The following is a 20,092-nucleotide window of genomic DNA, read 5'->3' as shown; positions in this document are numbered from 1 at the left end:
AAATTATTAAAAATGCTGTGTGTTATGCTGCCAGGCCAGTAGTTAGCGATGTCATTTTGTAAAGAAAAGCTACACGCCTATAAACTGAACATGGTATACGCATGCGCATGACGTCACTGTTTTCACGAATTCACGTTTTTGTTGTTTACATGAGGACGATAATGGTATTGCTTTCAAAAACTTGCACTTTGAAACCCGTTTTCAAAAGTTTGCGTTTTCAGGCCCCCAAAATGCCATTGTCATGTAAATGAACGGCCAAATCGCATAAAAAGTTTTCAGTTTTTAGTTGAAAAGGGTGTTGTCCATTTAAACGGTCCCTAACATCTCTCTGTATAGGCAGATCATAGGGAGACATTTTAATCGTTTAATTTTAATCGTTCTTGATCTAATATCGTCATGTCACATATTTAGACCCCTGACCTGGAACATTGTTTGTTTTGACAGTAGAGATTATTAAATCATCTGTTTGCAGAAGCCTAAGAAATCCATTCAAAGAACATTAATTCCTAAAAAGTGTGCATGTTTATTGGACAACACTTTACAATAAGCTTCAATAAGGTTAATGTTAGTTACAGTGGAGAAAATTATTATTCGATCCCCTGCTGATTTTGTTAGTTTGCCTACTTAAAAATAAATGGGTCAATCATTTTTATGGTAGGTTTATTTTTACGGATAGAGACAGAATATCAACCAAAAAATCCAGAAAAAACACATTATGTAAAGGTTATAAATTGATTTGCATTTCAGTGAGTGAAATAAGTATTTGATCCCCAAGCAAAACATGCCTTAGTACTTGGTGGAGAAACCTTTGTTGGCAAGCACAGAGGTAAGACGTTTCTTGTAGTTGGTCACCAGGTTTGCACACATCTCAGGGGGGATTTTGGTCCATTCCTGTTTACAAATCCTCTCTAAATCCTTAAGGTTTCTTGGTTATAGCTTGGCCATTCGAAGTTTCAGCTCCCTCCACAGATTTTCTATAGCAGGGCTATTCAGTTAGAGCAGTTTCAAAGTCAACTAAACTGCGAGTTGAACTGAAACTAAACTGAAAACAGCGCTATTTGTTCTATATTTGTTGTTACTGACCGAGAAACAGCTTCAGATGATTCAGTGGCACTGGTGAGAGTTTTTCATTTCCTGAAAGAGCAACACGGTTGCGTTTGCGAAAACGTTTCTCTGGTTAGTCGGAGCGCTCCTGGTACGCACAGTGCGTATAGACGTACAGCTGCACGCGCCACTACGGCCACTCGCATATCTAGCCAAATGTAGCCACACCGCCAGGAAAAGAGGCGGAGGGAGGTTGGGGTGCCTTTGGCCCAGATGGAGATGATTGGCGGGGCCGTATGTGGGCCGCCAATTGAATAGCCCGGTTCTATAGGATTAAGGTCTAGAGACTGGCTAGGCCACTCCAAGACCTTAAAGGACAAGTTCGGTATTTTACACTTAAAGCCCTGTTTTCAGATCGTTTCTGATGAAATACAATGGTTAAGATTGAAATTTGGACAAATGCTGCTGGCCCGAGAATTTTCGGTTTCTGTGGTAGCACCCCCCCACCTCCACAATGGTTGCATAGGTGCACTGGAATAATCCTTCCTAAAACGCATTCAACTTTCGTTTACAAAGACGTGAAACTCACTGATGTCTCTATACATTAAAATAAACTACCATAACAATTATAGACCCTTCATTTCTTTGTAAATGGGCAAACTTACAAAATCATCAGGGGATCAAATCATTATTTTCTCCACGGTAATGCATTAGGTATCAAGCTAACATTGAACATCACATTTTTTTTTTTTAAAGCTAATGTTAAATAATAAAATAAAAATGTTCATTGTTAGTTCATGTTGATAACAGATTAACTAATGTTAACTAATTTGTACAACTTGAAGTGTTAATGTATTAGTACATATTGAAATTTACATTAAAATTAGATTAAAGGACCTATAATGCACTTTTTCAAAGATTTGATTTTGTATTTGGGGTCTACTAGAAAAGGTTTTCATGCTTGACGAAACTGATTGGTTGACGAATGTTCTAAGGTGTGCAATTATTTTCAGGAAGTAATTCCAGGCAGATCTTGACTGCATTACAGTTCCATATCACTTCGCCAAATGATTTAAGTAATTTCAAAGGTCCTTTACAGCCAAAAAAAAAAAAAAAAACACTGACCGAGCAAATAAATATAGTAAACAATAGGATAAAAACGACAAATTATTTCCATGTTTTTTGCCACAAAATTATGTTTTATATTGTACGGAAAGCACATAATTCTCTGTCTCATGCTCTCTCTCCCACTCAAACACTCATACAGTATGGACACACACTTGCACAGATACGTGTTGTCAGCGCTGCTCTGACGATTTTATCTGTAAAATAATTTAACAACTTAAAAGCTACATTAATTTCTCACTAGCGAGATCATAACTGCCCTGTTCTTGGAGCAGATAAACTTACAGTTTCGCTATTACTGACGCTGCTGCCGAATACTGTTGAGAGAGACTTCACTTGCTCTCTCTCTCTCTCTCTCTCTCTCTCTCTCGTGTTGATCTTCATGCATTAAATGTACAGTATGTTTTCATAGTTCAATGAACACTCGTTTCAAAAGATCCAGGAACTTTTTATTATGAACTGTATATTAACAGTATTTCCCTCTCGAACCCCTCTGCAGTTTCTGGTGAAGCGTGGTGGAGACCTGTTTGCGGAGAATGAGAACAAGGAGACCCCATGTGACTGTGCAGAAAGGCAGCATCATAAGGAGCTCGCGCTCAGTCTGGAGTCTCAGATGGTCTTCTCCACTGACCCCCATGCCGAGGATATCGAGGCAGAGTATGCAGCCTTAGACCGCAGGGAGGTAAGCTCTCCAAATAAACTCTGGAATTTCTGGACACTAACATTGGCCTCAAGCCCTGATGTCCAGATGTGACAGATTTTAACCTGCATTTTTTTGCAGATGACTGAATACTGATTTCGCTGTGACTGAATGATTAACACGTAACTCTGTCTGTTTTTAAGTTTTATGAAGGTTTGAGAGTGCAAGATCTCAGAAGACTGAAGGACATGCTGATAGTGGAGACGGCAGACATGCTGCAAGCTCCTCTCTTCACCGCAGAGGCTCTTCTTCGGGCTCACGGTACGATTGTGTCACAAAATATTTTGACTCCATTCGCAGGCCCAAATTTAATTGTTATGTGTTGAACTACATATTGGTAGCTGAAAACTGGGTTTTTCTGAGGGCAACCCTCTACAATGCAAGGTAACATACCAAATTTCAAGACAGGCGCCTAAAAATGCCTCTAATTAGCCAATGGCTAGTAAATTGTATGATTTCACTCGCATGTGATTGTAAGAGGCAAAAAAAAAAGTTTAGCTCAGATATAATTTCATTGCCTTCATAGCTTTATGCACCATCGATTGGCCGATGCCCTCTGTCGCTTTCTCTCACACATGGCACTCACCGTGAGCGAAAGAGAGAGGCTTACACATGCTATGTAAAGAGAATTGAAAGTGGATCATTTGCACGTGTTTTTAAGTCTTGGCAATTTTTCAAATTTTTTTTTATTGAATTTTTTGAACTCAAAAACAACTTCCATTCATTGACAGAATATATTAACAAACATACAAGAAAAAAAAGAAAAAGGAGTATAATCTTCCATTGCAAACTATTAGCTCACATTATGGATAAACAAAGTGCTCATCAGTAAAATCCAAACAACAAAGTCTTGCCAATTTAAACATTCAAGCGCAAGGAGACGTGAAAGAGAACTCAATTTGGTACCCGCTGCGCTTGAATGGACAATTTCACACAAAATTGTGTCAAAATGCCCATCTTGGCGAGTATCCTAGTAAACATAGCTGGTTATGTCTTAAGTGAATGTAAACAGTCGAGAAAGACTATGCATGTGTAACAGTATCAGTATATTGGATCCGTGCACCGTCTTAAAGTGACAGCAGCGTAATATTCCTGCTGCTTGCTGTGTTTTTAATGTTAATCAAACAACGGACTTACTGTAAAAAAATCACTCAATGCTCTTGACTGAATAACTTTTGTAACTTTAAAGAAATAGTTCACTTAAAAATGAAAATTCTGTCATTTACTCACCCTCAAGTTGTTTCAAACCTGTATAAATGTCTTTCTTCTGCAGAACACAAAGGAAGATATTTTTAAGCATGTCAGTAACTAGACAGTTGATGGACCCCATTGACTCAATGACATTAAAGGGTTAGTTCACCCAAAAATGAAAATTCTGTCAGTAATTACTCACCCTCATGTTGTTCCAACCCTGTAAAACTTCTGTTCATCTTCGGAACACAAATTAAGATATTTTTTTATGAAATCTGAGAGCTGATCACTCCTTCATAGGCTGCTAGGTAATTGATATCTGCCAGCCCGGAAAAGTTAGTAAAGACATCGTTAAAATAGTCCAAGTGACTACAGTGGCTCAACCTTAAGTTTATCAAGCGACGAGAATACTTTTTGTGCGCAAAAAATAACTACTTTATTCAACCATCTCTTCTCTTCCATGTCATTCTCCTAAGCTGTTGACGTAGTGTAACAGCACAGCGCGTCTGGGTTGTACGTCAGAACGTAGGCTCACTATTGGACGACGCTGGTCATGTGTAGTGGTGCAACGGATCATCATTGATCCGTGATCCGTTCGGATCAATATCTTCGGTTCGGCACTCACGTGATCCGCGGATTGATTGATGAAAAAAAAGTTGTGCGCATGTTCAGTCCACACACAGCGTGGTCATGGCGAGCGTTATGAACCGCAGAGAGCGTGACGCCTCATTCGCGCCGCAAAACCTCCAGACGTGCGTAAACGCGTCTTTACATTGACTTCACATTGAAATCACTCGCGCCAGACGCTCTATTCGCGTTTGGTGTGAACGCAGCATGGGTGACGGCGAGAGAGAGAGAGAAAGAGTGCCTGCGAGTGCGAGCGAGCAAGGTAATACGTTGTCAAATATGTTTAAACTTAAATGAACTACACAAGTAGTTATGTCTCTTTGTATTAATTTGTCCTGTTATTGACATAGGCCTAATGCGCATCATTGACAAAATGCGCAACCAGATGTTCGAATAATTGTGTTTTATGTGTTTTTTAGAGGGAATATTCGAACGTCATTTTTGAGCAATTTTGACAGCCCTATATGACAGTGGAAACACATAAAGCATTGGTCCATGTTTAAAGGAAGGAGATGCCTTTTTATGTTGCACTTTAAGTTGTTTTTCATTAATTATGTTAAAAAGAAGATATTATGCCTTGTGCACTTTAAGTTGATTTTATATATTTTAATTTAACAATTTAAAAGTGTTAATAAAAAAATAAAATAAAATTTTGCTGATCCGAAAAATGATCCGATCCGTGACTCTGATCCGAGAAACGATCCGAACCGTGAGTTTTTTGATCCGTTGCACCCCTAGTCATGTGTGTGATGCTAGCCAATAGTGAGCCTACGTTCTGACGTACAACCCAGAAGCACTGCACTGTTACACTACGTGAACTCAATTAGAGGCCCACACAGAAGAAAATGAATAGTTGAATAAAGTCGTTATTTTGGGGGTTTTTTGTGCACAAAAAGTATTCTCGTCGCTTGATAAACTTAAGGTTGAGCCACTGTGGTCACTTGGACAATTTTAACAATGTCTTTACTAACTTTTCTGGGCTGGCAGATATCAATTACCTATCAGCCTATGAAGGAGTGAGCCAGCTCACTGATTTCATCAAATATCTTAATTTGTGTTCCGAAGATGAACGAAGGTCTTACGGGGTTGGAACAACATGAGGGTGAGTAATTACTGACAGAATTTTCATTTTTGGGTGAACTAACCCGTTAAGCATTTAAAAAAAAAATCTTTTCGATCAAAACCCGCTTGACTAAAAACTGATGGGCCATGTAATTTGGTTTGAATGGATACAGTGCTACTTACTTTTATGTATATGTTGCTTCTGACTATTATTTAACTAACAAACATGCAAGGGGCGAGAAATTTGTAGAACTTTGTGTTGGCTGGCCGTTTGAATTCTGTGTAAATATGTAGGCATATTCAGTGCTGGTCTACTTATTAGGTTCATTCTGATGCTATCCCTCCAGTTCCTAACTCATGAAAAATATTGCTTCATGTGCATTTGAAACCGGTATGGTATTGTGCCTGGAGAAGTTTAATAAACTAAGGTATTTTGCTTTACAGCAAATCTAAAACGCATTTGTAATCTCAGAGCAGACCAAGATTCTTTCTCCTTAATTTTACAAGAGCACTCATGTTTCGGGCTGCTAAACTCTCTGGCACAAGACTCATAATTGGATCAGTGCTTTCTTTAATAATCTCCAATTATGTGAGCAGGCTGTCTAGCAGGCCTTGTTCCAGATGACTAGAACCCATGGGAGAAAAGGGCAGAGCTCTGATTCGTGTGCGCTGCTATTATTGCCACAGCCTCTCTTGAGACCACCAGCTGAGGCTCAATATATGCAGTCTCACCTTCTTTTAATCTTAAACCCAAATTCACAGTTTTGACTCCTACAACTATGATACTAAACACAGTAGAGTACAAACAATTGGGCTTGCTGATGTAATGCATTTTGAGGATTTTCATTTGGGAAAACCTTGCTTCTTTCTTTGGAAGTAAATTTTATTTGGTTGTAATTATTTGTTTAGCCTTGGTCTATGGACTGTGTTATCTGTCTTTTGCTGTCTGGACTGTCTCCAGGATTTCCTCTGAGAAGTGGCATTTCTTATCTATTTTTACCCTAGTGCTCTTCATTGATGCTGACCGATAAGTTAATTCAAAGATATCAAAGTATATGTCCTTTTTTATATGTCACCACCACTGTCCCATTGTGTAGCCTTGAACAAGAGGAACCTTTGTTCTGTTAGCAGAAACCTGGAGCTTGGAGCTAGTTCAAAACTCCTGTTTTTTTTTTGTTTTTTTTTAAAGAATGTAATGTCTTTTTGGATTTATTATGGATTGAATGTCTTGACATGCGTTTTAATAGCTTTTTTTTATTGTCTTATTCTTAGTCCTGTGTCAAATGTCTTTTTTATTTGTTTTTTGTTTAATCAAGTTTTAGATGACTATCCCCTGGTTTCACAGACCAGGTTTAAACCTAGTCCCAGACAAAAATGCAGGTTTGAGCTGTTTTAACTGAAAGCAACTTGTACTGACACATCTTAAAATATGTCAGTGCCATTGTTTTGTCTCACGATGCACATTTTGTAAGGCACGTTTAAAAAAGCTACTTAAATGCCCTAATTGAACTAAGATCTAATCCTGGCTTAATCTAAGCCCTGTCTGTGAAACCAGGCCTAAAAGTCTGGGTATTTTTGTCTAGATTTAGTCAATGAAAACTTTAGTCATGCTGCACAAGTTAAACTGATAACAACTAATTTGCTCCAAATTGTTTACTGATCATGTCTTTTTTTTAAATACTTTTTTTTAAATCAGAATTATTGTACTTACACTTACAAGCACAAATCAAGACATCAACTCATAAGCTTGATATATTTTACTTATATACTCATCAAGTTTCCTGGTTTATAATATTATCATATAAATTAAAGGGATAGTTCACTTTGAAATTAATTTTTGGTATGTTTTAGCTTACCTCAAGGTTCAAACAATTCACCGACGTCCAAATTAAACAATTCCCCATCGTAAGTACACATTGATGGCCTAAGACACGAAACGAGCGGTTTGTGTGAGAAAACGAACAGTGGCTGTGTATAAGCGGTACAAACGATATAAATACTGTTCGTTTTCTCACACAAACCGCTCGTTTCGTGTCTTAGGCCATAAAAATATCAAAATTGAAACTACTGCGGAAAAAAAGACACCTACATCTTGGATGCCCTTGAGGTAAGCTAAAACATACCAAAAATTAATTTCAAAGTGAACTATCCCTTTAACGCTCTCTAAATTAGCCTTTCGCCGAGCCCCGCCCCCCTTAGTTACTGTTGCTACGTCCGACAAACAAATGGTCAAACACGACCAGCGCCACAGATTGCCATGACGGGAAGAGGTATACCCGTGCGTGTCAGTGACCTTTTTTGGAGCAATACCTCCGCGATATCCTCCAGATCGAGGCAAAGGTGGTTACAGTATGCAGTGGAGGGATATATTCAAAATATAAAAATACTCAATGAAGGAGACACGACTACTATCGAGGCTTACCGGTCCATACCTGTCAAGTTTTGGATTTGAAAATAAGGGAAATTTTTCCGGCGCCCACCGCGAGCAGTCCCACCACCCCCAACCAAGCTCCAGTATCCCTTACATTTTAAAGGGATCGTTCACTTTGAAATTAATTTTTGGTATGTTTTAGCTTACCTCAAGGGCATCCAAGATGTAGGTGTCTTTTTTTCCGCAGTAGTTTCAATTTTGATATTTTTAGGTCAAACCGTTCTTGTCTGTCAGTCATATAATGCAGGTCGATGGTCACCACCTCAAAGAGCATGCACAGAGTCCAAATTAAAACAATTCCCCGTTGTCCAAATTAAACAATTCCCCATCGTAAGTACACATTGATGGCCTAAGACACGAAACGAGCGGTTTGTGTGAGAAAACGAACAGTATTTATATCGTTTTTACCTCTTATACACAGCCATGTCGAAGTGATCTGATCTGACGTGTACGCAGACTGGTGCATAGAAATATACACACTAGATGTCGCCTTGTCTACGGCAGTTCATTGGAACGAATGTCTTTAAGCCGACATCTAGTGTATACATCTATGCACCAGTCTGCGTACACGACACGTACTGTGGAAAAAAAGACACCTACATCTTGGATGCCCTTGAGGTAAGCTAAAACATACCAAAAATTTATTTCAAAGTGAACTATCCCTTTAAGACAGGTGTAGCCTACAAGAAAGCTAAAATCACCACTTGACATGCAGTGAACATTCATTATAGCCTAAATGAAATATGAAGAGCATTTATTTAAAGGCGTATTTGCGTATTTTCTGTTCATTTAACATTGCTTGTCTTTACATTTACATTTTATTTTCATTCCACACATTCTTTTCATTTCATATTGCTTTTCTTTTACAGTTTTTCTTTTCATTTCACATAACTTTTCTTTACTCTTTTAGTGAGTTATTGTACAAATTTGTTGCAGACTTTGCATTCGCGGTATTTAACTTACATGAGGGTTTTGTTTTTTTTACAGGAGTGCCTTCCGTCTCTGTCGTAGCGTCCATCATCCGTCTCTGTTTTTATTTATTTATTTTATTTTTTCGCGTTGTCACTCATCATCTGAACTCACACACTAACCTCGCGACAACTGCCACCGACAGTACCTAGGCTACTGCAGATGGCAGTTATTGCGAGGCTAGTGACAGAGCATTGGGAATGTTTTTTTTTGTTTATTTTTTTTTACTCCGCCCGGGCCCGGGGTATTATTATTTTTTAATAACGCAGGTTAAAATACGGGAGATTTACGGGAAAATACTAATACGGGAGGACGGCGGGAAAGAAGGGTAAAATACGGGACTTTCCCGGCCAAAACGGGATACTTGACAGGTATGTACCGGTCTCAAGCGAAATCTGAGAAACCCCATGACAATCGCAAAAAAAATAAAATATGAGCCTTTATATACATAGTGTTTATAGTGCAGCAGATTAATGGCATATTTCAAGAGAATCGTTCAAATTGGTATAAAAGCATGAAATTTGGCACAGATACTCTCTAAGGGTCACTTTTTGGGAAAAAGGCATTGGCCACCGAAAAATTCAACATGGCGGCCATTTTTTCAAGATGGCCGCTATTTCTGTAAAATGCTCATTATGTCAATTGTTCAAACAGTGATGTAGGCATAACATTTTGTGAAAATACTCTCTTCAGAATGTTTTTTTGGAAAACGGTGCTTGTCCCTCAAAAATTCAAGATGGCTACCAGTTTTCAAGATGGCCGCCATTTCTCTTGAATCTTTACATCTTTTTTTCAAATGGTGCTGCTATCATGAAATTTGGTACAAATATTCTTCAAGGAACATTATCATGGAAAAAGGTGTGTGCCGCTCAAATTCAAGATGGTGACCATTTTCAAGATGGCCACCATTTCTGTCAGAGCTCAATTTAATGTGTTAAGGAAGGTTTTGTTTAATAGAGTGAACGTCATTACACAGCCAGGGCACACTGGTGACTTCACTGCTGTGGAACTCAGCATGGGGTTCAGTGTCAGCTGATCTAGTTTTACTTACACTGTAGTTCTTGACTAGTAGTAATAGTATAGCTAAGTTTAGTGTCCCAAATGCTGTCTACCAGCCCCTCATCAATTAGCTAGTAATAGATGTAGTTAGATAGCCGCACCTGAATTGACTGGTTGTGCCAGCGCGGGAGAGCCGAGCCAAGGGTAAGCGGGGCAATACATGACTTGTTCATGTATGCTTACCTGGAAGGTGTACAGATCACACGGGACTTAAATGGCACTGGATGAATGATCGGGCTAGGTGTAGGTGACCCGTACCTAGTTGTATCCCATACCTGAATGTGTACTATGTCTATGATTGAGGTGGTAAAAGGATAACCCCTCGGCCTTGATCAGACAACAAACCCCCAAAATGGCAAATGAAAATCCCTCAAACAGTGATGTAGGCATAACATTTTGTGAAAATACTCTTGTAACGTAAACGACTCGGGGTAAATGTGAATTAGCTCAAGAATATAGGGAATATTAATATTTATAACGCATGGTCATAATTCATAAGTCGCATGTACATTTATTTTATCAATTTTCGAGATTACCTTGTTCTGTACTGTCTGATCATTACAGTTAAGAAGGGGTATCCCTTTTAAACTCCACGAAAGTTTTATCTTCTGGCCGCGAATATCAAACTTTCTGAGTTTATGAATTAAAACTACTCAAGGTAGTCAATATCGAGCTTGTAGCTTAGATCTTGAAGTTTCATTGACTTTTATAAGGTGGGTTTTCAAACACAGAGACAATTAAAAGTATAAATGGGTTTATTAATAAAATGGCACACACTAGAGATTATATAAACTACAAACATAAACGTACGTAAAAATGCAAACAAACCAATAAACATTTAACCGAACACAAAAACATGAAATGAAAGAAAGAAAGATATAGAGGGAAGATAGAGGGTAACTTAGTCCACAGACCTAAGACCTAGACACCTGGAACAGCTTTTATAGGAATCAATATACTTGCGAGTGTTCTTTTTGGTCAGGCTGAAGCTGATGCAAGAAGCGAGGATGGTGTCCTGTTTCTGCTGCGTCTTCCGGTGTCGCGGGAAGCTTGAAAGGCTCACTGAATGTGATGTTACCGAGAAAGTTCAGATTCGTCTCCCGGGATGGGAGAGGCTGGAAATCTTAGTTGCAGAGACCGGCAGCTACGACTGGAACATGGGTTCGTTCGATGGAGAAGGCCAGGGCCTCCTTCAGATGTTCCTTGGAGAAGCGCTGCGCCGGGGAGGAGGGTCCAGAGAAGTTGGATGAGTTGGAAGCGGAAGGATGAGAGAGAAGAGAAGAGATTTTGGACTTTTATCAGTGTCCCAGGTGCCGTCCCCTCCTTCGTGAAGGACGAATCAGCTGTCGAGATTTTTCGAGCGGGAAGATTCCTTTGTCCGGTTAGACACGCCCACTCGAATGAGTCATGATTGACTTTAACTGGAGAGGATTTTCTCCAGACATATGAACTTATAAAACAATGCGCATCACTGAATTCTGTTATAGGAATTCAACTCCGTTAGCTGGAGAGGATTACAAAGATATCAAAAATAGAATCTAGGCGTTGTAGCCATGCAACGATACATTATTATGCATTTGTATAGGCAATAGCAGTTCTATTAAGGTCACAAATAGGACATATGCTTTCCTATGGGTTACACACACCTCTTAACACACAAATTTATATATTTAGTACCTTTAGGAGTGACTTTATGGGTAAAAGTCCTTTTCTGTAGGGGGTTTCTGTTTCACAGTCCAGAGTGTGTTTGTATGTGTGTGTGTGTTGGAATGTTGCGACCCTGTTATCTCATGCATAGGGCTGGATAGCTCTGTGGTCAAATTTTATGACCTGCCAATGAGCTCGGGTTACGGGATGCGATTCTACTGGGAGAACATTCTTCAAAAATACATTTCAGATCCAAACACTCGAAGATCATAACTGTATGATCACAACAACATTAATCACGCATACCTACAGGAAATTCAGATACCAGTCTGAGTTACACACATTTTAAGTTAGACACAAAAGGATGTTGGTGTGTGTGTGTGTGTGTGTGTGTGTGTACGTGTGTGTGTGTTCTGGAATGTCACGAGTCTGTGAGGTTGTAAAAGTCACAGGGAGTCCAGAGCTGAAATGGGGGTTTTAGAGGGGATTCTAAGAAAACAGGGTTTCCTTATGTGACTCAAATGTCCCTCGGGGGAGCCACAAAGATGCAATTTTGACCGTTCAAGCAGACTTGGAGATCAGGATTTACTAATTTGAACAGCATGTGACCGCATGTCATAGTCATTGTCGTTACACTCTCTTCAGAATGTTTTTTTGGAAAACGGTGCTTGTCCCTCAAAAATTCAAGATGGCTACCAGTTTTCAAGATGGCCGCCATTTCTCTTGAATCTTTACATCTTTTTTTCAAATGGTGCTGCTATCATGAAATTTGGTACAAATATTCTTCAAGGAACATTATCATGGAAAAAGGTGTGTGCCGCTCAAATTCAAGATGGTGACCATTTTCAAGATGGCCACCATTTCTGTCAGAGCTCAATTTAATGTGTTAAGGAAGGTTTTGTTTAATAGAGTGAACGTCATTACACAGCCAGGGCACACTGGTGACTTCACTGCTGTGGAACTCAGCATGGGGTTCAGTGTCAGCTGATCTAGTTTTACTTACACTGTAGTTCTTGACTAGTAGTAATAGTATAGCTAAGTTTAGTGTCCCAAATGCTGTCTACCAGCCCCTCATCAATTAGCTAGTAATAGATGTAGTTAGATAGCCGCACCTGAATTGACTGGTTGTGCCAGCGCGGGAGAGCCGAGCCAAGGGTAAGCGGGGCAATACATGACTTGTTCATGTATGCTTACCTGGAAGGTGTACAGATCACACGGGACTTAAATGGCACTGGATGAATGATCGGGCTAGGTGTAGGTGACCCGTACCTAGTTGTATCCCATACCTGAATGTGTACTATGTCTATGATTGAGGTGGTAAAAGGATAACCCCTCGGCCTTAATCAGACAACAAACCCCCAAAATGGCAAATGAAAATCCCATGTCAGCCAAGAGGCCAACTGATTGGAAGAAATGTTGTCTTTGTCAGACAGACACAAAGGAACCCCTCCAATCACCACCTACCCATCATGTTTCTCAACATGATGGCTATAAAATGATTGCCACCAACATTCCACTCTTACACAAGATGAACAAAATGCCAATGACCCTGGACCCGGAACGACTGGATGAAGGTGGTGGTATAGAAGCTTTGAGAAGGAACCAAGCGAAGTATCACTACAATTGTCGACTTCGGTTCAACAACACAAAGTTACTTCGTGCCCAGAAGCAACAATCCGATGCTCAATGTAGTGAGATAGATGAAGGCCAAACAAAGCATCGCAGAACCATGATGCAGAAAAGTCTAGATGATCAGGTTTGCTTTCTTTGTGATAACATATCTCCTGAATCTGACCTACGTCAGGTAATGACACTGCAACTGAATGACAGACTACATGAATGTGCACAAACACTGAATGATGCTAAATGATTGTCTCAACTAAGTGGTGCTGATGCCATTGCACAGGAGCTGAAATACCATCATTTGCGTCTCATTCATCTTTACAACAGAGAGAAACCTCAGAAGGCTTGAGAAAGAGTCACAGAGTGAAACGATTCAACCAGCCATCTTTCCTATGGCTCTTTCTGAACTGGTCACCTATATTGTTGAAACCAGTCTCAATTATGATGGTCCTTCCGCCTTCCGTCTTGCAGATACAGTGGGGAGAACAAGTATTTGATACACTGCTGATTTTGCAGGTTTTCCCACTTACAAAGCATGTAGAAGTCTGCATTTTTTTTATCATATGTATTCTTCAACTGTGAGTGACGGAATCTAAAACAAAAATCCAGAAAATCACATTGTATGATTTTTAAGTAATTCATTTGCATTTTATTGCAAGACATAAGTATTTGATACATCAGAAAAGCAGAACTTAATATTTGGTACAGAAACCTTTGTTTGCAATTACAGAGATCATTCGTTTCCTGTAGTTCTTGACCAGGTTTGTACACGCTGCAGCAGGGATTTTGGCACACTCCTCCATACAGACCTTCTCCAGATCCTTCAGGTTTCGGGGCTGTCGCTGGGCAATACAGACTTTCAGCTCCCTCCAAAGATTTTTTATTGGGTTCAGGTCTGGAGACTGGCTAGGCCACTCCAGGACCTTGAGATGCTTCTTACAGAGGCACTCCTTAGTTGCCCTGGCTGTGTGTTTCAGGTCGTTGTCATGCTGGAAGACCCAGCCACAACCCATCTTCAATGCTCTTACTGAGGGAAGGAGGTTGTTGGCCAAGATCTCGCGATACATGGCCCCATCCATCCTCCCCTCAATACGGTGCAGTCGTCCTGTCCCCTTTGCAGAAAAGCATCCCCAAAGAATGATGTTTCCACCTCCATGCTTCACGGTTGGGATGGTGTTCGTGGGGTTGTACTCACCCTCCTTCTTCCTCAAAACACGGCAAGTGGAGTTTAGACCAAAAAGCTCTATTTTTGTCTCATCAGACCACATGACCTTCTCCCATTCCTCCTCTGGATCATCCAGATGGTCATTGGCAAACTTCAGATGGGCCTGGACATGCACTGGCTTGAGCAGGGGGACCTTGCGTGCGCTGTAGGATTTTAATCCATGATGGCGTAGTGTGATGGTTTTCTTTGAGACTGTGGTCCCAGCTCTCTTCAGGTCATTGACCTGCCGTGTAGTTCTGGGCTGATCCCTCACCTTCCTCATGATCATTGATGCCCCACGAGGTGAGATCTTGCATGGTGCCCCAGACCGAGGGAGATTGACCGTCATCTTGAACTTCTTCCATTTTCTAATAATTGTGCCAACAGTTGTTGCCTTCTCACCAAGCTGCTTGCCTATTGTCCTGTAGCCCATTACACAGCTCTCTGGTCTTGGCCATTGTGGAGAGGTTGGAGTCTGTTTGATTGAGTGTGTGGACAGGTGTCTTTTATACAGGTAACAAGTTCAAACAGGTGCAGTTAATACAGGTAATAAGAGGAGAACAGGAGGGCTTCTTAAAGAAAAACTAACAGGTCTGTGAGAGCCGGAATTCTTATTGATTTCGGTGATCAAATACTTATGTCATGCAATAAAATGCAAATTAATTATTTAAAAATAATACAATGTGATTTTCTGGATTTTTGTTTTAGATTCCGTCTCTCACAGTTTCAGTGTACCTATGATAAAAATTACAGACCTCTACATGCTTTGTAAGTAGGAAAACCTTCAAAATCAGCAGTGTATCAAATACTTGTTCTCCCCACTGTATGTGCAACCTGTACCAGCAGCGTATCCTTTTTCTAACAGTGGCACTTCCTCTCTGTGGACTACACCTTGCCGTGGTGGAGAGGCTTGTGTACTCCAATGAACCTGAGACCTATGCCGGCAGGGATTTTATATCCCTGGCTAATTTTATGCTTGCATCACCATTTGAACACTTGAAATAATTAATATTCGACAGGAACGGTGGCCATCTTTAAAAATGGCGGCCATCTTGAATTTTTGAGGGACAAGCATCTTTTTCTATTAACATGTCCTTTAGAGAGTATTTGTATAAAATGTTATGCTTGGATCACTGTTTGAATAATTGATATAATAAGCATTGAATAGCAATGGCGGCCATTTTGAAAAATGGCCGCCATATTGAATTTTTGAGTGGCCAACGCCTTTTTCCAAAATAGTGGCCCTTAGAGAGTATCTGTGCCAAATTTCATGCTTCTATACCAAAGTGAACGATTTTTTTACTAATCTGCTGCACTATTAGTACTTATTCAAACAACAAGATCTTTGTTTACCCTTGCAAAACTTCAGCTGCTGTCTGCGGTGCGGCTGCTGCGGAATTTCAGTTCATTCAGTCAAGATAGAGGGAGCGGAGTTTGAGGATCAAACAAGATTAATGGCGCTTTTCCATTACCAGTACCAGCTCGACTCGCCTCGTCTCGGCTCGCTTTTCGCTCCGTTTTCCATTGCATATATAGTGCCTCCACAATAGTACCTGGTCGTCATAGCGACGCCGCAGGAAACTGCTGTGACTTCTACGCGACACAGACCCGCTACCCACACACACAGGACAATGGAGGAAATCGAGTGTATGCTGTTTTTGTTTTTGTTTTGCTGTTTTTTATTCAGGATACTCCATCTGGCACGTGCAATGATGACGCAGTGAATAGTGACGATTCTCTCTGACCAATCAGCAGTCTGCTGTGTTTTCACGTCACATTTTAGTATTGCCTCAGCTTGCTCCAGCTCGCTCAGTCAGAGTCCTGCACCCGCGGGTACCCGCATAAAGTGGCTAAAACGGGTGGATTGTGACATTCCTAAAATTCACGGGCGGGGACGCGGGCGGATAATGAACTCCTTGCGGGCGGGTAGCGGATGAAAAATATGTGCAATATTTTGTATGTCTAAATTACCAGCATTACACATACACAAATATGTGTTTTAGTCAGGCCATCCTTAAAGCCACACCGTGGACTTTGTGACCTAAAGAGTTGACGCATACGAGTTATTTTAAATGGCCTCTGGCCGATTCCTCAGGCCAATATACAGCGTTTGACACTATTAATGCTCCGATCGGGGCTGCCCTCTTGAAATACCGCCTATGTAAGTTTGGAGAAGACGGACCGTCGTTGGCCAGGTCATGTGACCTGGAGAACGTATCGCTTTACGGCCGTCACGTGACCATAGGCTCTGATATACTCATAGCTGTGTCTGAAATCGCTCCCTATCCACTATATAGTGCACTATTTAGGGTGTCGGCCATTTTGTAGTGGTGTCCGAATTCTGAGTGAACGACATCATTCCCTACTTTCGTTCACTACTTTTACCCACAATCCTCTCTGAATTCGAGTGTACATCCGATGTACACTTGCTGAGACACTATTTCCCACAATCCAACACGATAAGGCGTTAGAGCGCGAATGAAAAATAAATATAACAGACGGCAACAATGTCACCATAGCAACGGCGCACGCGAGATAGAAAACAATCATTTGAAGGACACTTAACAATCATTTGACTGACTGGAAACCCCGCGAAAGTAATGAAAGTAATGTTTAAATAACGGAGGGGGGTTTTTTGGACAGTTTTATGTGTTTATTTATTTATATACCGTTATATCTATTTGAATAAACAAATGTGTAGTGTTTTGTTCTCTTTTATTTTCACATATAAATGTAAAAAGTAAATAAATATGACAAGCAAGTCTTTTTTTAAATCAAATAACGCAATAAACGTGAAAAATACATACATACAATTGTTACATACAATTCATACAGCCAAAAAAGGAAATTTCAAAGATGGGTAAGTAATGTTTATGACGAAATTGTCCGAGCTTTCTGGCGCGTGATGATTATGTCAGCGTCCGAATTCGCTCACTCATTTTCGTTCACTCTTTGCTGATGTAGTGCACTCAACTGCCATTCACTATGTAGGGATTAGTGAATGAGTGAACGAGTGAGCGGTTTCAGACACAGCTATGGAGCTAAGGCATTTGCTACTATTTTCCCGCCTGCTCGGCTCGCGGACATGGCTGAGGCAATACAATTTTTTAAAACTCTCCATCGTCGTCCTCCTCGTCCTCTCCCTGTTTCGGGAGAGGACTCTGAAGATTCTTCAAGCGGTGAAGAAAATGACTGACAATAAAACGAACATCGGCATAAATGTGGATATATAATGTAATATTTACTGCGAAGTCTGGAAATCGTGTAACAAAACTGATATAAGTCACAACATAGCCTACTGCCGTTATTTGTAGGCTTCAGTTTCTTTGTCCTTTTACACATTCATATATGTGTGTATTATTATTATTAGTGGCTTATATGATTTTAGATACAAACGTGTATGTATTATTAGAGGCTTATATGATTTTAGATTCAAATTCATAGGTTACTACAGGAAAAACACAAATAAAACGATGTAAGTCCGATCTAAAGATAAAATGACTCCAAAACAAGCACAATAACAACTTAGTTTTAGGTACAAAACGTCTATAACCTGCTCCCGCCGATCGACTGTCCTGACCTGAACATGTTTATCTCCAACCCTAATCAAACACACCTGAAGCAACCAATTAACGTATTCAGGATCGCTTGAAAATTAAAGACATGTGTGTTTGATTGGAGATGAACTGTGCAGGACAGACGATCGACAGGAGCAGGGTTGTGCACCCCTGGTCTATGCGACTTACCTGATCAGACATTATTTTCTGTTCACTTTTTGTGCAATTAATTTATTAAGTGGATGTCTTCTAGGCTTTTGCGACAGTGCTGCGGCGCTTGTGGCCTCTAGGGGCGTTAGACGTGAAAGTTACAGGTCTAGCGCCCCTAGCGCCCGCAAAAGTTCCGTGGTGTGGCTTTAAAAATATTCTTGTTTGCCGTAACCCGACCGACCCTGTCAATTTAGGACCGACCCAATTTTATTTTTTTCTCCCCTTTTAGTCCGACCAAGTTGCGACATTAAATTTCTCTGTACTGTAGGCTAATAGGCCTATGTGTTGTAGCCTAGTCATTAAAAAACGATTTAGTTTCATATTCATGTTTAAATAAAATAATATACTTTTTTTTTTTTATTTCATGTTGATTATATGAAAAGTGAAAAGCATGAATAAGATAAGATTATCCCGAATATCGTGAGACAAATGGAGTGGGCAGACATGATTTTGACCACTTCATTAAGTTTGTTAAGCCTTTCTTTAAAGTGAATTTCGTTTTGTATTAATTGTATCTTAATTTTAATCAATGTTTCATCTACCAAATTCATGGATTTAATAAATAAGAAGTAAATATAGCAGGCAGGCAATATAATCAGGACCAGGAATAATAAAAAGCGCCATTACACAAGCTCTTTGTAAGAGCTTTCTTTGGCTAAATATTTGTATAAACAGACATACAGTAAAGGGTGACCAATAGCATTGATTTATTGAAGAAAAAAACCCCCGACCACCTCCAAAAAAAGGGCATTTTGGAGTGTAAGAGCAAAAAGGGTATGTGCTCTGCACAGGTTGAGCCCTACCTGTGCACGTGCCTGCTGGCAGGTTTAATTGGATGACAATCAAGTTTTCTTATATCCAGTGGGAAAGCAACCTACTAAACATCTGGGGTTTTTTTTTTTTTTTTACTCAGAGGAACAGCCTTGTTGAAACGGTTTAATTATTTGTCAATTCCAGCTAATTCAAAACATTTGAAATGTGAAAATGTATATTTTTAGAATTGGTGTGACTCTTCCAATTGTTGTTTTTTTGCCAAGCACACTGACCCAAGTATCCCTTTGAAATTTAGACTGGGACAGGGAGAAACTCCTGGAAGCTTGGATGTCTAATGCTGAAGACTGCTGCCAGCGCTCAGGTGTTCAGATGCCCACTCCCCCGCCTAGAGGTTACAACACCTGGGACACCCTGCCTTCACCCCGTACGCCTCGCACCACCCGCTCATCCATCACCTCTCCGGACGAGATCAGCCTGACCCCTGCCGATGACGATCGCTCCCTGGTGAGAGATCAGATTTGGTTCTCTATTAGTAATATTTGTAGTTAATTCTACAGCCTCTTCTGTGGAGATGATATGCAATAGTTTGTTTTTCATTTTTTTTCAGTTTGTGTAATAAAATTTAAATGATTCAGTGGTAAATTTGAGTGGTGTAGCAATGGGGTTAGATTGGGGCTACTAAAAGTTTGTAGAACTTTGTTTGTAGCAGTTTGTAAATCTAATAAACTGAATCAATGAACTGCTACCATTGTTACCCTTAAAAAAAAAAATCAGTATTCAGTATTCCTCATTATGAATAAAAACTGTGAAATGCTAACTCAAAATATTACACAGACCTGCAATAATTAAATATGTTAAATGGCACAAAT

General features: G+C 40.0%; 1 protein-coding gene across 2 annotated transcripts in view; it reads left to right on the top strand.

The window, feature by feature from the left end:
- ankib1b (ankyrin repeat and IBR domain containing 1b) overlaps positions 1 to 20,092 on the top strand; it is a 47,171-nt gene that overhangs the window by 7,046 nt on the left and 20,033 nt on the right. For both annotated transcript variants that reach the window (XM_082149970.1, XM_082149969.1), the window contains exons 4-6: positions 2,669 to 2,851; positions 3,013 to 3,130; positions 19,519 to 19,727. In XM_082149970.1, the coding sequence (XP_082006096.1) occupies positions 2,669 to 2,851; positions 3,013 to 3,130; positions 19,519 to 19,727 (510 nt within the window). The remainder of the gene's footprint in view (positions 1 to 2,668; positions 2,852 to 3,012; positions 3,131 to 19,518; positions 19,728 to 20,092) is intronic.

Source organism: Leuciscus leuciscus, assembly GCF_965113295.1.
Source record: "Leuciscus leuciscus genome assembly, chromosome: 20".
NCBI lineage: Eukaryota > Metazoa > Chordata > Actinopteri > Cypriniformes > Leuciscidae > Leuciscus > Leuciscus leuciscus.
Note: the sequence above shows the minus strand (reverse complement) of the source record. Positions and strands in the feature narration are given on the sequence as shown.